Source organism: Uloborus diversus, chromosome 5 (genome assembly GCF_026930045.1).
Source record: "Uloborus diversus isolate 005 chromosome 5, Udiv.v.3.1, whole genome shotgun sequence".
NCBI classification, from domain to species: Eukaryota; Metazoa; Arthropoda; class Arachnida; order Araneae; family Uloboridae; genus Uloborus; species Uloborus diversus.
The window spans coordinates 52712873-52734856 of NC_072735.1; the positions used below are offsets into that span (position 1 = coordinate 52712873).

The 21984-nt window shown below is 32.8% G+C and overlaps 1 protein-coding gene across 1 annotated transcript in view; it reads right to left on the reverse strand.

The window, feature by feature from the left end:
- Positions 1-317: 317 nt before the first annotated feature.
- LOC129222923 (uncharacterized) overlaps positions 318-21984 on the reverse strand; it is an 83279-nt gene continuing 61612 nt past the window's right edge. The window contains exons 3-4 of the mRNA XM_054857484.1: positions 878-1001; positions 318-829 (exon numbers count right to left, since the gene is read on the reverse strand). Coding sequence (XP_054713459.1) covers positions 318-829; positions 878-1001 — 636 coding nt within the window. The remainder of the gene's footprint in view (positions 830-877; positions 1002-21984) is intronic.

The following is a 21984-nucleotide window of genomic DNA, read 5'->3' on the forward strand; positions in this document are numbered from 1 at the left end:
CATACATACACGTGGAGAATAAAATCTCGTATTATAGTCATTATTATTTTAATTATTCAATATTTTAAATAAGAAACATAACATTCTTGCATGTTATTAGCATTATATTTAGTTCTAAGCTTCGTTCCAGGCTCTTAAGACAATAAACAAAACGCAGTCTTACAATAAAACATGAAAAGGTTCTTTGTTCCCCTAACACTTCAAATCCTCCTCCTCCCAACCCTATGATGGATTCTGCGAATGATCCCAAGAATTTCTGTTTCCACATGAGTTTAATAAAATTTTAATGTAAAAACATGGGAAGTGATGAAAATGGTTTAAACACTTACCGTTTTCTCTTTCATGAACGTAGGATTCGATGGTACATCTTTAGAGCAACCGGCACTGCGTGTCCTCCTCAACAGTTTCACCAACTTGCTGGTTTTGGTGGGTGTTTCTAACGTAACTTTATCTTCACTTTTGATACTGCTTCCAGAGTCTTTCCGAGATTTCCTGGGTTTTGTCAAAGACAGTTCAAGGTCACTATTTAGAGCAGCCAAAAGGTCTGCACTTAGGGACACCGGATCGCTGGGATTCCTGCGGCGTGCAGTATTTTCTGGAGTAGATTTTGGTGTACAACTAGTGGTGGTAATCACTGGAGCTATTTTGTCGTAGGACTCATCCCTTTTTGAGTTGAAATCGAAACTCACTCCACCACTGCCATACGAAGGGGTATTTCCGGTGCTGCTCGATGCCCAAGAAGGGCTACTTTCTTCACCACTTTCTGCGACGTCACCATTGTAGGTTGGTGCATTGTGAATGTGGTGCAGTCCGGGATGGGGTGTGTGCACTGGCATAGGCCTCCTCTTGCTGGGGTGCTGCTGTTGGGAAGGTGGACATTCTGGAAGAAGCCCGAGAGCAACACTGGATTCACTCTCATCTCTCATGTACTTCTCCATGGCTGTCAGGGTCCATTTCGGCGAGCTATGATTATTGTTCTCAGTCTCTTCAGACAGTACACCCTGTAAAAATCATTAAATAGATTAGAAAACGCTCTAAGAAAGTTACAAGACTGACTTCTTGAAAACAACAAGTTACAAGAAAGACTTTTTAAAAGTCAAAAGTGAAAACTTGTTTTCATATTCCTCTTGACAAATCATCTGACGGGATCTTTTCGTTTTTGCCAATCTCGAAAATAAATACATGAAAATGAGTTTATACTAAACCTACTTTACCAAAAAAAAAAAAACTTTTTAAAAATCTCCAATAATTTAGTGAAAGATTTAAATTTAATATACACTGAAGAGAATGAGAGACAGGTGAAACAAAAGGGAGTTTATTATTTTATTTATTTATTTTTTTTAAAGGAGAGTTGTTTATATTCTTTAGTAAGACTTGTCACTTTCTATAGGAAAATTTAAATTCACTATGTTTGACTCATATATTTTCAATTAATTAATTAACATTTAAATTACCTTGATAGAATTTACTAAGGAGTTTAAAACATTTTTTGGGCTCATGAACCTGAAATATTCTTTGATCTTTTTTTCAATATTCCCCCCCAAAATATTGTCCGAAAACTGGCTCCTTATTTAAAAAAAAAAAGTAACTCAGAACTTAAAGCTTTAGAACGCATGGAACTACGGTTATTAGCGGAAAGAAAAACTTACTTATTTAGAAGAATAGAGAGCGTTGCTCAAATAAAACATTTCTTTTTATACTTGTAGCAAATCTAACCTGGCAGCATCGTAATATTATGATTAGGATCCACGTAGTCTTCACGATGCTGACTTGTCAAAAATTTAATAAGTAATGATTGCAATACCGGTATCCCGAATACCGGTATTTGGAGCTATTTTGCAATTTCACAATACCGGTATTTGATGGGTGGGGAATACCGGTATTTTCAGTATTAGCCAAAAATAATAAACAGTTTTTAATTAAAGAGTTTTCAGTTTAACTAGCTAGATATCTACAGTTAATTTAAATCTAAATTTAGTTTTCGAGGAGACAGTTCCAAAATCAATCTATTGAAGTAAAATTTTTGCTTCAGATTTATAGAAAAATTTAAAGAATATCAATGAGTAAAACTAGTGGAGAGAAAACGAAATAATATTTTCTTCACACCAGATGGTGTGATGAATCGCACTTTCGTGAGTATATGTGAAATACGTTATTTTTCTCCATTTTCTTGATTTGCTCTCTAGAGAAAACTAAATTTAAGTGTAATTACGAATATGTTTATTCTATGAACAATTGGTTCCAACAATCATTTGCAGCAATTCTTTATAGTATGTTTTTTTTTTAAATATTTGTCTCAGCCACTAGTGTAGCCAGAAATATTCTGGAGGGGCTTTTTTGATCAAAAATACCTTCTGGAGGGGTTTTTTTCGATCAAAAATACGTTCCGAAGGGGTTTTTTGATTAAAAATATCTGTTGAAGGGTTTTTTTGTTGATGAAAACAGCCCTTCCATCTGCACAAACTACTGTATTATAATCTGCATTTATGTTAAAACCTTTGGGGGTGTTTTACCCCCCCCCCCCCCCCCCCCCCCCCCCTATTTCGTTGCGCTACTGGTCTCAACTGTGCTGAATTTTGAAAAAAAAAAAAAAAAGAAAAAAATCTTTCTCATGTTAGTATAACTAACAGTAATTTATTGTCGTCGATATTAGCGTGCTGTTCTGTCTTGCTCTTCAGCTTGCTTTATACCAAACGAGATAATACAGTTAAACCTAAATATATCGAACTTCCACATATCAAAATTTTCTATGTATCGAAATCGAAGCAAATTTCTATGTTCACCACATAGAAAAATTGTTTCTATATCTCGAAAAAATCTCTATATATCAAATTTTTTTTCGATAAATTAGTAGATTTTTTTCTACTTTAGACTGTTTGTCTCATAAAAAATAAAGGTTAGGGGAGAAAATTATGTTCACTAAAGGTTGCTACGAAACTCATATGGAATTTGGGGTTGAGGGGTGTGAAGAAAGGTCGTTGTTTCGTTCTTTAGTTCTTAAATTTCCTCAAGTTTATTTCAAATCTTAGTTGTAACAAGTAACATTGTCAAATCAGTTTCAAGTTATCCCTTTTGTCTGTTGATTATCATTCCTAGTCGTTTTAGCTGCAGTTAAAATCATTCAAGTTAAGTAGATTGATTTTTTACTTTTCTCTCGATTACATTCTCAAAACGAAAATCCCCTAACGTTGCGGATCAAGTTGGATTGTCGAAGAATGAAGATGTATGAAGGCGCAAAAATGTAATTTCTGTTATTTTTTTAATTATTAACTTTCATTTAATCCGATGCTCGTATAAATTAGAAATCAGGTTTCATACACGAAAATTAGCTTTAATTTTAATGTTTTAGGAGATTTTTAGGATAAAATAAAATTGTTTCTGTATATCGAAATTTCTATGTATCGAATTATTTTTTTTTTGCAATTTGCAACTTCGATATATGGAGGTTCGACTGTATTAATAATTCCTCGAACATTTTTGTGAAGTGGCAAGGGAAAATCAGTTGGAACATATTTTCAGAAATTTACATAAATTGTGAAAAATTTCGAAAAGAAAACGAAAAAAGAAAATAATAAGCCCAAATTCATCGTAAATTTCAAACCAAATTGTTAATGAAAAGCGAACACAAACCTATTCTGACCAAGAAAGAGAGAAAACCGTTGGAGATAATGTTAATACTGAAAAGGAATTGTCGTTCGAAAAACAGTTACTTCATGTATACACAATAGCAACTGTTCAGCTATGAACAATTATAATAAAAGAAACCTACCCAAAATACAATACTTATCCGGCTCATAAGAAACAGGGTTCATCAAAACGCTTAAACCGTTACGGGAAAAAAATAAATAAAAATAAAAATAAATAAATAAATAAATAAATAAATAAAAATAAATAAAATAAAATTAAAAATAAAGAAATAACTATACATACCATCACCATCCAATGTGAAATTTTGTAATTTTTATTGTTTTGCAATGGTGAAATATAGTTTTTGTTCCTACATGGTACATTAACTTTGTTGGTCCGATGAAAGGTCATGTGCCAGCCTAGTCGGAAACTAGGGTCCCGGATCGGAATCGGAGTAGCATAAATTTGATAAGTTTTATGGGGTTAGGGAGCCTGGCAAGCAACCTGACAAGGGGGCCTCCCTTGGCTTTCGGCGGCCCAATAACTTTGTTCCAATCTTCTCCTCACAGCTTTTAATGTATCAGTTTAACCCACATATTACTTTTTACAATGTAACTTTCTGAAATAAGTTAATTTTGTAACTTTAACGTATAGTGATTGAACATCAAATTAAAAAAGTGTGAGAAGGACCAGGAGAAGGAAGATTTAATTTCTTTTCTTTAAACAAAATTCCTTCTTTCGAAGTCAATAATTAAAACGAAATGCCTCGTCGTTTGATTGAGCGTAATTGCTCTGCAGGTACTTCATAGTCATTCGAGCACCATAATTGCTCTTAAATAACGAGGATAAAATTTCCGACATGATCGTTTAATTGAAAGTTTTAACACTTTAATTACTTCATCATTCAAAAGTTTATTTGAAAAAATAAAGAGAAGTGAGGTGGCAATTAACAACGCACTTAAGGAATAAATCGCTGGGAAAGCATTTTACTGTAATACTTCAGCTTAAAGGTGAACGATGAAGTAAGTTTGCAATTAATTTTGCGTTACTTTAAATTTAATCAATAATATATTTGGTGATATTTTGGTAATTGGGAATTCGGCGCGGTAGTCAAAATTTTGACATGAATACTTTTTTGCGGTAGCACTTAGCGAATATATTTTTAACTTTTCCTCTCTGCGTTCAAGCATCCAAAGGAAAAGTATTCATATTGAAGACAGTGGTGCCGAAAATTTGACAACAATGAATAAAGACTGCCAAATTCTCATTCATCAAAATCTTCCCTGAATGAGGAGTTCGGTCAGAACTAAATGTGCCTACTCTCTCATGAGTCAATATGTATTTTCTAACAGAAACTTTATTTTTCCCTCTTGATTGTCTTTGCTCCATAGTATTTCATATTAATTGCTTAAGAGAGAAGGCAATTTTTGAAAATAAAATATATAATGGACCCGATGCATACCTCAAAGTTGGTCAGAGGCATTCAAACTCTCTGCAGAGAAAACCCAAATATAAAACTGAACTGGATTAGAGCTCATATGGGACACTTCGGCAATGAACGTGCCGACATTTTAGCTAAAACCGCAGCAATGAGTCTTACACATCCATTCGTCTATAAAATTCCGTTGTCAAAATCTTTCCTCAAATATCTCCTCTGGTCTGAACTTCTTCAAAATTGGCAGGAAATCTGGGACACTGCAGAAACTGGTCGGAGAGTTCATGATTTCCTGCCAAAAGTAAAACTAAAACAACGCTGCAAACATCCAGTAGAAGTACAATTTCTAAGTGCACATGGACCATTTCCAGCGTATCTACACAGATTTAAGTTAATTAGCTCACCATTATGTGTATGCAGTCAACCTGGAACTCCTGAACATTACATATTCCACTGTCCTCTAACCAGCTCTTTCCACTGCACTTATAATTCCAACTTTTCTTTCTCCAAAAATATTTCACACATTCTATCTCATCCAGTTACACGCAAGAATATGCATAAAATAATGTCGCTTCTCATTTCTCAAGCAGATGACTTTAAATATCCAGCCTAAAAACTTTCAAAACTGCGTGTTTACATTGTATTTACCAGCCATCCCAGTCTTATTTAACTTATTCACTTGTATCTTAGTTCTTTTTATTTAGTTCTTTTTATTGTTTGTTATCTTAGTATTGTTATTGGTTTTTGTAATTAACAAAATTGTACCAGCGAGTGTCGCTCATGATCTGTTATGTTCCCCCCAGTCACCACATCCGGTTAAACCCTCACCGGGGTTGGTACGGTGGTGATTGGTGGGGTTTAAATAAATAAATAAATATGTGCGTATGTATGTACGATTGTACGTATGCATGTACGTATCTCGCATAACTCAAAAACGGTAAGTCGTAGAAAGTTGACATATGGTATGTAGATTCCTAGTGGGGTCTAGTTGTGCACTTCCCTTTTTGGTTGTACTCGGATGTTCCAAAAGGGGTTGGGGAAACAAGTGTTAGTACCGATGCAAAGTCAAGTGATGTTATAATCTGGCGGACGCTTCGTAATATATCGCCAAGCTTTTGGTCGCCAGGTTTTTATCGCCAACTTGGCGAAATATCGCCAAGTTGGCGACAATTTCGTCGAAAAAAATTATTTTTCGACTTTGGTTTCAATTTGGCGATATTTAGAGAGTTATCCATTGATCACGCAAAAATTGCAAGCATTGGGAAAATCAATCTCTGTAAAACGCTTTTTTTGCATCGGTTCGTGACGAACATAGGGATGAAAATATTTAAAGTGTTTCCTTGCTTACTCCAAGACACTATTATCATTAAATTGGTGTAAAAGGAAGTCATGTGATGCACACATGAAGCAACAAAAGTAGGAGAAACAAATTGTACAAAAGAATAACAACATTTTACTATTTGAATAAGGAAAAAGAAAAAAAAAATAAATGAATTAACTTATTAATAATAATCATCATGCAAAATAAGAACTATTTTCATGCAATATTTTACAAATGAAACTTTTACTTCTTTTGACATAGTAAAGGAAGTATTGTTATCGCAAAAAATTTTAATTTCAAATTATGGTTTAAATTTCCATTTTGCTCACCCTCAAATGAATACTGAGTAGTGTTTGCTCCTTCCGATAGTGCATATGTACCTAAGAAAGCATGGGAGCCAAAATATCCATTTTGACCATCCCCGAGTTAATCATCACGAGTTTTTGCGTGACGTCTGTATAAACGTATGTTAATTTGTTGCAAACACCAACATGAGTCCTTTTTTATTTTCTTGTTAATTAGCTGAACAAAAGCCAAACTGTTTGTAAAACAGTTTACGAAAACGCATTCGCACAAACTGTATTATGAAATCATCACAAACAAAAATATAAATTTAATTTTACTTTTTAGGATGTGTTAGGTACTCTAAATAGTTCATGTTTGTACTGCCTTAACTTTGAATTTAAGTTCGAATAAGAAGTCTGCCTCACGATTAATTGCATGTAAGCAAATTAAATGTTAATAAATTCGAACAATATTATTGGAAATTCTTCAAGAGCATGGAGTTTTTGAAAGTAATAAAATTCTCTGCTGTCTAAACTAGCTGTTTTGGTTTCTTCAGCAGTTTTCTCAATAATATTGTATGTATGAAATTTAACGAAAAGGACATTCAAATAGACAAATATTTCATGAGAGCTAACATTTGTTTAAAGGATTCAAGTTTTACGGAAATCAAATACGTACACGCTTTAAAATATTGATGTATATTTCGCCTTGTACTAATTTTTTCCCATCAAATGAATAGCAGAATCGTAATAACTGAAACTTGATGGGTTCAGAAGTGACAACTTAGCATTCATATTTTACAGAAAACTTTATCAATCATACTTTGGTATTGCATTTACTTCTGTTACTGATCGGAAATCAATTGTCGCTGAGATATTGATTCTGAAAATGTTTGCGCAGAAAAGAAATATGAATGGATTAGAGTGACGGTGGCATGAGTCAAACATTTTCAAATTAAAATGAGCATAGATTTGGATTGCTCTTAAGATCCTCTATTAAGTGTACCTACTGCGTAAAAAATTCTTCAATATACAGCGCCCTCTTAGGACGAAAATTGTTCTAACTGAAACAAACGGATATCGAATGTTCTTTCGAAACACTAGAACACACTTTAAAGTGGCAAAAAAAAAAAAAAAGTAATAATAACAATGAAATAGAAAGTTTTAAAATATTATGTTTTCAAAATGAACTAAAAAGTACAGGAAAAAAAAATGTCCTTCAAGTTTCATGTAGATATAAATTCTTACACAATTTCAAAATTTCTTTCAGATTGTCTGGAAAATCTGGGATTTTCAACAAACAATTGATGAATTTATATTTCAACTTCCACTTTTATCACTCTGCAAAGAGTATAAGCTGAGGTGTAAGTTTTTTCATTGATAAACTTTCTTTACACTTATAGTTATGTGTTGTGTATATGAACCTTATGTTTTTCCTTTTGAAGCTTATGAGTAGGCTTGCCAGATTTCTGAAATGTGCAACCGGGACACCAGATTACCCCCCCCCCCATATCGAGTATTTAGAAGGTAACTAGGGGTGATAGTGGACTCAAGAAAAATGTCTGAAGACAGTGTGAAGTTTTCAAAAACTATAAGGAAGCTTCGACCCCCCCCCCCCCGAAAAAACTTTTTTTAATATGCTAACAAACACTGTTAAAAATAAACATTTTAAAAGCTTTTTTTTTTTTTTTTGAATAATTTTTCAGTTTTAGAATGTGTTGTTGTTCCAAAGTTTTGTAAACTTAGGATCACAAACACCCCTGAACGGAACACATCCCTGACTAATTTTTAACGTGTTTTAGAGGGTAGCTATGAATAAAGAACAATTATGAGCCTAAACCAGGGGTAAAAATGAATGACACTAGCAGATAAATTTGAACATTTTATTTCTTACATTAATATTTGTTAGTTACTTTCGTAAGAAGAAATGCCTTAAATGAGGAATAAGAACTTGAACAATATTCACATGTATTTTTCATTCGTTAGGCCTTTTTTTAGAAACTATTTTTTAGTTTTAATGTTATTAAAATCCTCACAAGCTGATTCGATATTAATTTTCAAGTTTACGCTTCAAATGACAAAGTAAGTATCCTAAATAATCCTTCACGGTTAATTATTTTTAGACTTTTTTGGTTTTCTATTCAAATTTATGTTTTTCCGGGACCTGAAGTAAACCGGCCGGGACACCGGGATTTCACCTGAAATCCGGGACTGTCCCGGACAAACCGGGACGTCTGGCAAGCCTACTTATGAGTATTCTGATAGCTATTAAAAACTCACAATCACCATCCACAATCTGTTAGGAATTATGATACTGTATAGGGATTTAGATCTACATGAAGCTTAGAGAAATTGCTTTATACTTTTAAGTTCATTTTAAAAACAAGGTACTCTAAAACTTTTTTATTTCATTCATTTTTTCTGCTTTTTAGCAAGGACGGATCCAGAAATCGTTCAAGGAGGGTGCGGGTTATTTTTAAACTTTCCTCGTATCAGACTTACGCATGCTGGGGGGGGGGGGGGGATCATTTTTATTTAACACAAAATACAACCACAATATAGAGATTTATTAAAGGAGGTTCAGAAACCTATTAATTTCTTTTTCCAATTATAAATGGTGAATTAGAACTTAAATTTTGGAGCAATTCCGAGGGAATGTTTCGAAACACAGTTCCCTTTAAATGATCGAAGGTCGTCTAAAATTGCGCTTTTTTGGTACTTCAGATTCGAAAACTCACCGGAAGAAAGTCATTAAATTCACTTCTTCCCTTAACGTTAGTTTACCCGAAATGTTTACAATCGCGTCTTTAAGGCCGTCTAAAATTGCCTTTTGGAAACTTTTACGAACTTCAATTAGGAAAAATTGCCGGGCGCAGGGTTCCTCAAGGGAAGGGCGAGTCTCCCTATCGTACCTTCCGTGTATCCGTCCTTGCTTTTTAGTATTGTGTGTTCGAAATATTCCACCTTTTTTTACATACATAGGGGTGTTGGTTCCGTACATAAAAAAAAAAAAAAAACCCATCATTCTAGTGATGACTAATTGTATAATAAGTTTCATGTGTACTTATATCGATTTCTATACACAACATGCATAAAGAAAACACAAATTAATTAAGTGTTTACGAAAAGGGGCTGACTGTGATCGTCTTTTGGCAGTCAAGAATTTTTCTCTGTAGTTCTTTGCACAGCATTAACACATCCTTGATCATTTCCATGATAGAATCTTCCTTCACTAACAAATCAGAAAGATCATTTCTTTTGTCAAGGAATGGCTCAAAATCTTCGATGTCAACGTTTTTGGTTCTGTGTCACGGATGTCGGTATCCTCGCTGCTTTTGTCCTCCTTTGTCTCATTCCTAAAATCTCTTCTTCTAGTGAGATCTGAACTGTGTGAGTTTAATAACTTTACTTCTGGAAAGAGCTCTGGAACCAGTCGCATAAAATGTCTCCAGTCGCCCAAGCTCGATTATTAGCACGCCAAAATGCAGTTTATTACGTGAAAACTGAAATCTTTTAAGAGTTTGGATTTTGAAAGAGGGGGAAAATGTTATCTGTTTGCATTGCCGCATCCGCGCAAAACCGAAACTCATCCACATAAAATAAAATAAAGGTGTCAAATCTTAAATCGCGTGTAATCGAAGCCGCGTAAAATAAACCTGCGTAAAACGAGGGTCTACTGTACTTAGATCAGACAATGACTGACACGGGTAAATTAACGATGACGAAGTTCGGTAAGTTTATTCAGTCGATGAGATAAATTTAAACAATACACTGCACCGTAAATAACATTGTAACCCTAAAAAACATTTAATTATTATTTTTTAAATTTATATGCACAAATTCAATGCAAGCAGGATATTTGTTAAGTGGAAATGTAAAAAATATCATACATTTATTTCTCTGTGAGTGAACTGGAAACACTTAGAGGATTACAAAAATATACCAGAGATGAGCTAAGCGGAAAAAAAAAAAACATATATCTACTAAAAAGTTGCAGTTCAACCTAAGATTTTATTTGCAATTTTTAGCATTTACACTGAAAGTTCTCCACAATTTTGAAACATAGCTTGCACATGCAAATTGTTATAATTATGTATACTGCTTTAAACATTTTAGACACATTTTAATAAAAGCATTGTTCGACAATGACCCTAATATGTTCTAGTCACATTGTAATGTTGGAAAAATTATCTGATGCGGAAAAACCAGGGGTTCTTTAGATATTTAATTTTAACTTGTGTGAGCAATTTTCGGTCTCATATTAGAGGATTTATGCAAAAATGTAGATTAAAATTGGAAGCAAAGAATAATTAATGGTTAATTAATTAATGGTTAATTCGATTACAGAATATTACATCGTCATCGGGTCTGAGGCTACATAGAAGATTTCAAAAGAATCTGACCACAGGAAGTGGGTGAAAATTGAGTTACAAGATTCCACCCGAACAATAACAACCAAACCAACTTAATAAAAACATGGTAATAAAATAAATAAATAAAAAAAAAAGAATCCGATTTTTCCGTCAAAATGAGAAAAAAAAAGTGGAAAATTGAATTTTACTACTTAAAATGTATTTAATAGCTGTATTTTCGAAGAAAACATAAGAAATTCAAAATATTCAAAGAGATATGCTAGCCAAGCTATGTTATTATTCTTTTTAAAAGAAATTTACGTAAAAGTTTCACTATTTAAATAACAAGCCAGTAGCTTTCTTTGTTCAGAACACCAATACCTAGCTAAATTACTCGAATCACCAAGCGATCATTAATTTTTATAAGATATGCTTTTTGTAAATAATTAAATCAAATGTTTGGCAAATTTCATTTTCTTAAAATTGTGAGATTTCACAGAAAGTTAATTTTTTTTATCTGTAAGTTTGTTACATGTTTGGGTTTGTTACACGTACGGGTTCATACAAATATAAAAATGTATTAAAATGTTTTCTTAAACATTTCCACTAGTTGACATTATTGATATATTAATTTTTTTCTGTGCATGCGTCTACACTATAGCAAATAATATTTTGGTGTTCAGGGTAAGTAAATTGTCTTAGAGCTTTCAGTGTTTCAGTGCCAAAGTTAGTGTTTTAATGTAGGGTACTGAACACTAAAAAAAAAAAAAAAGAATGGGAATATTAGCATTATAAATTTCTAAACTCATATTATGCTCGAAATTTCAAAATTTTCAATTTTTCCGAAGTGGAAATATCCCTCTCCCCTTCTATACAGAATAAAACTTTCCCGCTCCCAAATGTTTCGGTTTGTTTTGCCATTTTTCGGTTGTTGTTCCCATACCCATTTTTACTCAAAACTATGCATGTTAGAATAACTTATGCCACTCTCACTTGATCTACGACAAATGTTCATTTTCCCACGAAAAGTTTTCTATTCAGTTACAGCTTTTATTTCTACTTTCCAAATGTTCTTGAAAGTTAATGGTTTAGATATTTTCCATGCTCAATTCTATATCAATCCTAACATGAATAATAAAGTTTGATGATATTTGGAAAAACATCAATGGTCTAATCATAAGATAAGCGACGTAAGATTCCGGGCTAAATCAATGAGGAATTTTTGAATTGAAAGTTTTTAATCGAGGGCTTCCAAATTCTGATCCTCGAGCTTTTTTTAGATACAGAGGGAAAATGACAGACTTCGACTCTTGGAATTCTAAAGTCTACGACTCCAACTCCTTCATCCCAAAATAAGGCCGACTCTGACTCCGGAAATATTGGCAGAGTTGCGGACTCTGAGGGAAAATGAGATTCCTAGTCCGAGTCTTTAAACTAAAAACACTCGACTCCCGACTCTGACTCTTTTACCCCAAAATGAGATTGACTCCAACTCCGACGCTGCCATGGTTTTAACTGTAAAATAATGGGGTCGTTTCCAAAAATTCAGAAGTATTTTTTTCTGAAAGAGCATGCTTAAAAACATAGGATCTGACCATTTTTTCAATTATTTATTTAAGTTTAATATTAAAAAAAATTACTTAAATCGGTGCGCTTTCATTGTTACACTTCTGTCATGTGACATTACAAATGATGAAATGCCATTAAATGTTGCCATTCACAGAACGAAATATTTAATTCGCATCTTGACTCGCGTGCATTGGCAACGATATGGTTGATAACTAGCGTAGAGCGCAATTTTAATTCGCTGGTTGATTATCATAACGTGGAAACGTGGTAGAAAGATGCGCCAAACTGCATCATTTGTGACGTCATCAAAACCACGTCTTGTTTGAAAAATCGGACATTTAAAAAAAATCATAAAAAAACTGTTGGGAAAATTAAAGTATTTTCTGGCTCCATGTTATTTTTTTTGCTCATTCTATCCATTTTAATGACTAAAAGTAGTACTTTTGACTGAAGGAAATCATCCCATTATTGTTAATATGATTTGTTTTTATTTTCTGTTTTTGACGGGGGAAATCGGAATCCTTTATTTTTCCACAGAAAGATAGAAGCAGACGATTTTTTTTTCTTTTTTTTTTTTTTTTGCGACAACGAAAAGTATTTTTTTAAGTTGACATTTTATAGTTTTAATTTATTTTTGAAAGTTCATTTTCACATTTTCTAAATTTTTTTGGCAACGGGGAAAAACAAACGATTTTTTTTATGATGTATGTAATTTTAATGAGCTTATTATAATTCTAATTCTTTTTTTTCAACGATTAAAGAATTTTTTTAATGGAAAAATTGTATTGGCTGCTTTGTTTAAAAGGTGCGGCTACTTTATTTGTTCGATTATTTACTTTTTACGCATCTATTTCTTTAGATGTGCGAGTTATTTCTAGAAGTCAGCTTCAAATATTAAAACATCATATTAGAAATAATTTGCGATTTTAGCTAATTTTGAGAATACTGGTCAGATACTAGAAAGCCGATATTAGTATAGGAGAAAGTAGACACATTTAGTTCTGGACGGAACTTCTTGTTTTCTCTAAAAAGCTGTATTGCCGAGAAAATAACTATAAACCATTTTTAAAAATATGTGTTATCAATCAGTCTACATACTGTTTAATCAAGCAAAAAGCAACTAATTGTAAGAAACACGAAAAAAAAAAAAAATGTAGAAACATGTTTCTGGGTTTCAAGAAACCTCTTTTTCAATGCAGAAAGGTGTGCGCTTAAGTATACAAAGTCATTCAATAAAATTAAAAATATTATACATATTGTACAATTTTAATAGATTTACGTGATTCTTTCTGTATCATTCAAAATGCAAAATAAGCTTACATTATATAAATAATTCATTAATTCTCTATGTCATGTTTTTTTAAAACCATGACATGTTTTGTTTTAAAGTGAGATTTAAATGTCTTATAAAATGGTGTGTGCTTTAATTCGTCCACAGTATGCCCGATGCACGTTCATAAATACCTACATTCTACAATCAGATATTCGAAAATAACTTTTAATATTTTACTCCCAGTAAAGCTTGAATCGTTTGTTGTCTAAGAGATTGCACGATGTACGATATTTTCAAATTTAAAAATGAAATTTTCAATGTCAAAAGTTATTATTGCATTTCATGTTATATTCTAAATGCAACAACTTAAGTTTAAGGTTTTAGGGATCGCGTTATGTATTATGGTTTAATTAGAAAAAAAATGTATAGAAAATCGTGTTATATAGTGACTGATCAAGTAAATCAAAAATGTTTTCTCATGTTATCATCATCATATTTTCACATTTCGCTCAAAATCATTTGTATAATTAAAGTAAGCTCGCAGAATTGCTTGAATATAATATTTGCTTAATGAACCAAAAAAAAAAAAAAATTAAAGAAAAGCAAATGGTTGGTTGTTTCCATAAAAATGTATGTGTGAATAGTGCTTAAAATCATCTATATAATCAGCTAGACTTTGTGATTTCAGCAAAGTAAATATAAATTATAGCCAATATTTTATTTTCAGGCAAAGTAGATGATAACGTCAGAATATGCCCTTGAGACTGTTTATTGTAGTCTGGTATGATCAGAGTACACGTTATTCAAAGTTAATAACACATGAATATGATTGAAGTTTCTATTTTGTAGCGAACATTAATCATAGTCTAATGTTAGTATCTACCCAACATGGAATACAAGTCTACGGTATCAATGCTTATTTATAGTAAAGTAAAAAAATAATAATAATAACACGAGCAATACGAATCAGTGTTAAAAAAAAAAGCATATGCTCGTTTTGGAGTTGTAAGGTACCCTTTTTTTTTTCCCCGCGCGTGGAGCCCGTGGTTTATCTTTAAACTACAGCCGGTGCTAACTTATTAATTTTAACCTACTATTTTGCTTATGAATTGATAACTGAATTGCAAAAGCTTGAACAAAAACTCCATATACTTAAGACGAAAGAGAAAAATATTTTGAATTCCTTCAGAAAAGTTTACGAACTAAAATAATAAGTATCTAAGAGAAATGAAAATTTTCGTTTTGCACAATTATCACTGCATCGATCTTTGTTTGAACTAAGGTCATAAGGTGTTGATGGTATGATAAGTATATGTCTATCTCGTTGAATTGCTTATGAGTTCTGCTCAAAATTTCTTTTCAAGTAAAGTCATATGTAATTTCTTAAAGTGAGATGGCAGTACAACACTGCCACATCTCCAAAAACTACTTTTCGAGAAAAATCAATTTAAATATAAGGCGCCTTAGCTTCAGTTCTTGTAGTAACACCTCGACACATCTCAAAAATAAGGTTAAAAATTTTTTTTTTCTGTTGTGGCTGTCTTGCATTTCAACAGAACTAATAAAAATGCACCAAAACATGTATATAACTCAAAATCGGCAATTTTTTTTTCTTGTGACAGTAGTGTAGTATAGTTGTACGATTTAATCAAAATCAAACGTCAAGAAATGTATTTTGAACATTGTGATTAAAGTTGGAAACTGTCTATGATTGAAAATGCAGCATATTCTGCATGCTTATGTATGCATTAAGTAATCTTTTGGTTCGAGTTTTATCAAAATACAAACACCCTTTGAAAAACCAAAATAAAATTAAGAAGGACAATTATGCTACTATACCAAGCGGTCAAATACTTGATGGAGCTTCGTGAAAAATGGCATCGCAAATACACCGTCCATCATTTTAAATCAGATTGTTTATGTCCCTTTCCAGCCTGTTTCCACAATCCAATAGCACAGTTCAGAACACGCGAAATTTATGTTGAATCTAGCCGAAAAGGAAACTGGATGGGATGAGCGGGAAAGAGCTGGGAATTGTGATTGGCTGTTTGCGTTCTTTGACGTCATCCCCTGCGTGCATGCGAACTAATGAAAAATGACCCTAGGGGTCCGTTTGCTAAGTTTTAGTTTCATTAGGGAATAGTATATCTGGGATGGAACGGGCTCACAATTACCTTAATGGAGTAATAATTCGGAATGAGAGTGGTTCGGAAGCTGCAGAAATTTGCAGATTGGGATAATTACAGGTGAAGCAGACATTTTGTAACTAAAATGTTTTAAAAGTTTACTAATTGATGAATTGAAGGTTATAGCATCTGCTTAATTTACACGTTTTAAAAATAACTAATATAGACAAGTGAAATCTTGAGATGTGTTTCAGATTTAATGCATAATATACACGCTACTGATAAATAACAATTTTTTAAAAAATACTAAGCACTTTCCGTAATACCCTCAAAAAGACAAAATAACTTTTCTGGGCCAGAAAGGGCAATTTCAGTACTCCTGTAGTTTTCAATTACTCCAAGAAAATGACACCACAAACGAAGAAAAGTGCAGTTCAAGTCATGTACAGAATTTCTTATCATTATCTAGTTTTCAGTCATAAATTTGAGTGTTGAAGCATGCATATTTTTCTTAATGGGAAAGTTTGGTTTGAAATGGCTATTATATTGAAATGACTATGCAGCATACAAGTTACTCGTGATAAAGATCCTAATATGTCTACTTACTTAGCCCCGTTATTGATTATTATTGGCATAGATAAGGATAAAAATCCTGGACCTGATAGTGAATAAATTTCATGCTCGCTTTAGAGAAACCTTCATTCAAAATTTTCATAATGATTATTATTTATATTACTGTAGTAAAGCAACGCATTTTTGTAACAATGTTTTTTTTTAATTATTTAATTGGAAAATTACATGAAATTTACTGTTGTCCATCTTAACAGAAAATAATAATTTTATTTTAGAATTTATTAGAATTATTTATTATTTTATTTATTTTATTTATTTATTTAGAATTCTTTTTTTTTAGCGTTAAGTTGTACCTTAAGTGCAAACAAATCATTTAGTGAAATCCCGCAGTCTCTTAAGTGATCTAGTTGTTGAGATATAAGCAAAAACAGGCCATAGAATTGGCAAGTATAATAAAAGTGCTTTAAAATCATATAAATAAATCTTGAAAATATTTAATGATTGCCAATGAATTATGAGTAATTGTTCTCAGTTAAAAGTCACGAAACACAAAATCCCAATTCTAGAAGCTTCCTAATTAATGAGCTGAAAGTTGTGGTAAATATTTAGTTGCACACATTTTAGGAATTACTACTGCAGGCACGGGTAGAAAAAGGTTGGGCACCACTGATTTATATCATTTTATAGCTTAAAAACATTATTTGTGTCCTAAAATATTTCGTTAAAGCAAGGAATGTCTTTTATGAGCAAACGGTTCTAAAAGACAGACTCCTTAAAATGAACGACGATCTCCTTAAAATGAAAGGCCGTTCTTTTGAATGTTGACAGTTTTTCAATTTGAAATAGTATATTAATGTTTAATACATCTAAACCTAAATAAAATATTTTTCGATGAAATTTTTCCTGACATATTTTCTTACTTTTAAGTAATTTCAGTTGCTCTTCCTTAAAAGAATATTTGTAACCCAATGAAACATTTTCAATCTACATGAGTAAATTTCGCCGAGAGATCATGTGCAACTTTTTAAATAAACGAATTCGTTTAAGTGAACGAGTGCAGTGGCGCCGACTCCATGGGGCCTGAGGGGGCCCGAGCCCCCTCAAAAATATTTTTGAGGGGGCAGAGCCCCCCAATAAATCAAGAAAATTATTAATTATATTATGCTTTCTAAACTCATCCCAAAATCCCAAAGGAGTACTACGATGCACTTGATATTGAGGTTTGTTAAATGGTACAATCTTGCATTATTGTGCGGTTTACATCAACTGGAAGACAGGTCATTGTATTGAACAACAGTGCTTGCTTTTTTTAAACAGAGGTGAAACAAATTTTGAAAAATCAACAGTTTTTCAAAAAGGGACTAGACATTGAGAGATTGTTTATACTTGAGTACGTTAGCCGATATCACTAATGAAGAAACAACTGGTCTTAAAAGACATGCGTAAATTAAATTACCTTTTTACGAAAATACTGTGAGTGTTTGTATATATTTATTTCTTTTATTCAAAACCAAAAAATATGTGTCAGGCTCGTCGAGTTTTCGGGGTTCTAATGTTGATTATATGACTTTAAAATACTTAAAAAAAACTTTAAAACTCACTATTTTTCATTTCAAATTTAGAAATTTTCCCGCAGTATGACCCCCTCCCCCGGTTTCTCCCTCCCTCCATTTTTTTTAAGTCGGCGTCTCTGGGAGTGCCCTTCCATTCAAGTCAAATGTCCTACCTTATATCAATGCCTAGCGCCGCACTGCACGGCCCCCATAAAATAGAACACAAAAACTCTTATTAAGACAAGTGACATGATTTAGTTGAACCAGAAAATTTGTAAAGCAATTTTTAGATTGTTTTACTTCAAAAACGCCATGTCACATGCTGTTTGTTTGTTAAAATTATACACACAAGAAAATATGGCATTTTCAAGGTAAAAAAATCTGACCTTTATTTGGGGTGGGGGGATCTCCAAGGGATTGCATAACCCCCTAAACCCCCGGTGATGTCCGGTCCCCCCAATAATTTTTGCAAGTCGGCGCCCCTGAACGAGTGCAACGTATGGGGTTGGAAAAAAAAAAAAAAACGATCATTAGATAAAAGGATTATTGAAAAGAACGACATCGCATATGCCTGCAGTTAAATCTTCTCAGGAGCGGATACAGAAAAATCTTTTGGAGGGGGCACGGGAAATTGAGTTGCCCTCCCCCGCCTTCGATGTTTCATAACAAAGTCTTTATGACTTTATTTTTAAATGTGCGTGTTTTTTAAAATTTTTTTTTAAAGATTCCTTCAGGTCAACGAATCTACCTCTAAGTACATGAATATTATGCACTAATATACTTTGAATGAGGACGGAAGGACGGAAAACATTTTCGACGTTTCTAGCCATTTAAATACTAAACCGAATACAATGTCACCGAGATGCTAGACAATGAGCGGCTTTACTTAGGTTAGGAACAGTGTCATAATAATAACAACACGAGGGTAAGGTTATTAAATAAACCCATACCTCACTTGAGATTTTTTAAATTAATTTATAAAGAAAATCATAATTTCACAACACATAAGTTTTACTGAAGAATTCAGAAACTATTTCCGTGTGAATTTCAAAACAGTTACTGATTTGTTCTTAAAGCCATGATGCAGTTGAGATAACATATTGATACTACCTGCCGTTTCCATTAAAAACCATGGTTTTTCCAAAAAACTACCAAATGAATTCTTTCATTTTACATTTTTTATAGGCTGAAAAAGAAATTTATCATTTCGCAAATAGGTTTCTGGATGAAAATGACTCATTTAGGTGCGCCTACACCTTGAAAAAGATGTTAATTATTGATTCCATCAAAGAAGAATTAGTGGACGAATCGCGATAATATGGTCCCTTGAATTGGAAACCAGTGAGTTGAATGAATTCTGCAACTCTGGGCCTCCGACTCCAGTAATACTTCTTTAGCAAACAAAAATGCTTGTATTCAAAATATGCTGTGTTTGTGTTCTTTTTAATTAACTGCGTAAAAAATGCAAAAGAAAGGTCAATTAAAAAGCAATAAATAAAATAGTGAAATTTATTGATCCTTTTGGGGGGGGGGGGTACGGGTCCCCGCCCCCCTAAAATCCGCTACTGTACCCTCTTGAAGATAACTTAATTATACACTTATTGATAGAAAAATATCTTTTTATACTTAACTTAAGATTTTTAAGTTAGCACTTTTACTGTGACTACTCATATACTGTCGAAAGGATAATGTATTTTCTATGTTACTCTTTTCACCTCACACTATTATATTACTTCAGCAATACGATATCACAATAACCCTATTTTAAAACTTCTCTTCACTCCTTATAACTTAATTTCGACATTGTTCCTAAGAACTATATTTGGTCCATTTTTCCTCTAAAATTTAAGACCTTGCGAAGCTTTATGGATAGAACAATTTTTTGACAAAAACTTTATCCTATTATCGTCCAATTTATCAAACTTTATGCCATCATTATTCAATTTAAGAAGCTCCTTTTGTTCACTTATAGCCACTTACTTTCACACCTTTTATAGAAATAAATATCGTCAATTTTCTCTTACTTCCGTGAAATGTCATGTGGTCTCACGGACTTTTACTTTTGTGGAAAAATTTCATTTCAGTTCCTCAGTTTCAGAAATAGAAGTTCTTTTTTTTTGACGTCTCATTCTTAGAGACTAAGATACGCTTTTAGACAATATCGCTGCCTTTTTTGCTAATAAATTTGAACACTTAAAAAGTTATGAAAAAAGCTACCACATTAATTAAAAAAATAAAAGAATAAATAAATAAATAAGTAAAATAAATAAGCAATTCTATGCAATAATAAAAAGAAAAAATTCTCATCTTTTTATTTTGGAAATTTTTTTGTCATCACCTTTTGGCCGCAATACTGCTTCGTTTTTGTGGAAACTAGTCCAAATTACTTCCAAAATAGCGTTGACGTATTTAGCTGTACTTAGCTTCACATATTTCTAAGTTTTGGCAATAATAATAATAATATCAATAAAATTCACAGGTTTTATCTATTTAACTATATTTCAAACAGTATTTCACTCTTAATTATACAAAAAACATTGCTATGTACCAGTTAATGCAAGCAGAATTTGCTGAATAGTTTCTTTTTTTCTAAAATTTATCCAAATCGAGCTGATGTGTGCCTCACATGACTTCTTTTACTCCAATTTGATGTCATTTTCCTATTATTGGCAATTTTAATGTGTTTCAATAGTTTATTACTCTCTAAATATCACCAACAGTGGCCAAATTGAAACCAGAGTTAAAATATATATATATATATATATATATATATATATATATATATATATATATATATATATATCAATAAATTTGTCGCCAAGTTGGCGACAAAACTTGGCGACCAAAATACTGGCGATATATCGCCAAGTGTCCGCCAAATTGTAACACCACTTGAGTTTACATCGAAATTAACAATGATCCTCCCCCCCCCCAAAAGGGAGAAAGACCCCCTTTAGAAACACCCGAATGCAACCAAAAGAGGAGGTGCACAACTAGACCCCACTAGGAGTCTCCGTACCGAATTTCAACTTTCTAGGACATACCGTCCTTGAGTTATGCGACATACATACGCACATACGCACATCCACACATACGCACATACGTACATACGGACGTCACCAGAAAACTCGTTGTAACTAACTCGGGAATCGTCGAAATGGATATTTCGCGTATCTATACGTTTTTAGGCACTTTTCCACGGGTGGTCGAGTCGAGAAAAAAAAAAAAAAAACTTAACGTTCATTCGGGGGTGAGCAAAATGGAAATTAAGGTCGATTTTTGAGTGAAAATTTTTTTGCGAATACAATACTTCCTTTTTTGTAAAAGGAAGTAAAAAATCTGTAAGGGGCACAAACGATGTTACGTTTCAAGGGGGGGGGGGGCAGCTCTCCCTCGAATGAATCGTGAAATTGCGATTGTGAATGTTCCTGACATTGTGATAGTTTGTCACAAGGAGGAGAGCGGGCGCGTAACCAGAAGTGTGAAGACATCACACATTTCTTTTTATAACAATATGTTTATGTAAAATAGCGTGATTGGTGGCAAGGGGGGGGGGGCGATCTGTATGGTGAAGTGTTCTTTGCGACAAAGGGAGGAGCAAAAGATGAAAAAAAAGTGCGTCGTCATTATGGACAACCCATAATTTTGTTTTACACTTCCCTTCTAAGAAATTGAAAAGGAAAGATTTGAATAAAAAATGTAAAAAATAGTTTCATTAAATAAAATGAAAATAAAATGTTGGTTCGTATTTTTGTTAATTGCTCTTCTCAAAATATTAGTTTTAAAACGTTCATAGACTCAAGATCCTATATTTTCATTTGAAAACTGCACTTCTCTTTAACTGAGTGCAGTTCTGCTGTTGCAAATGAGC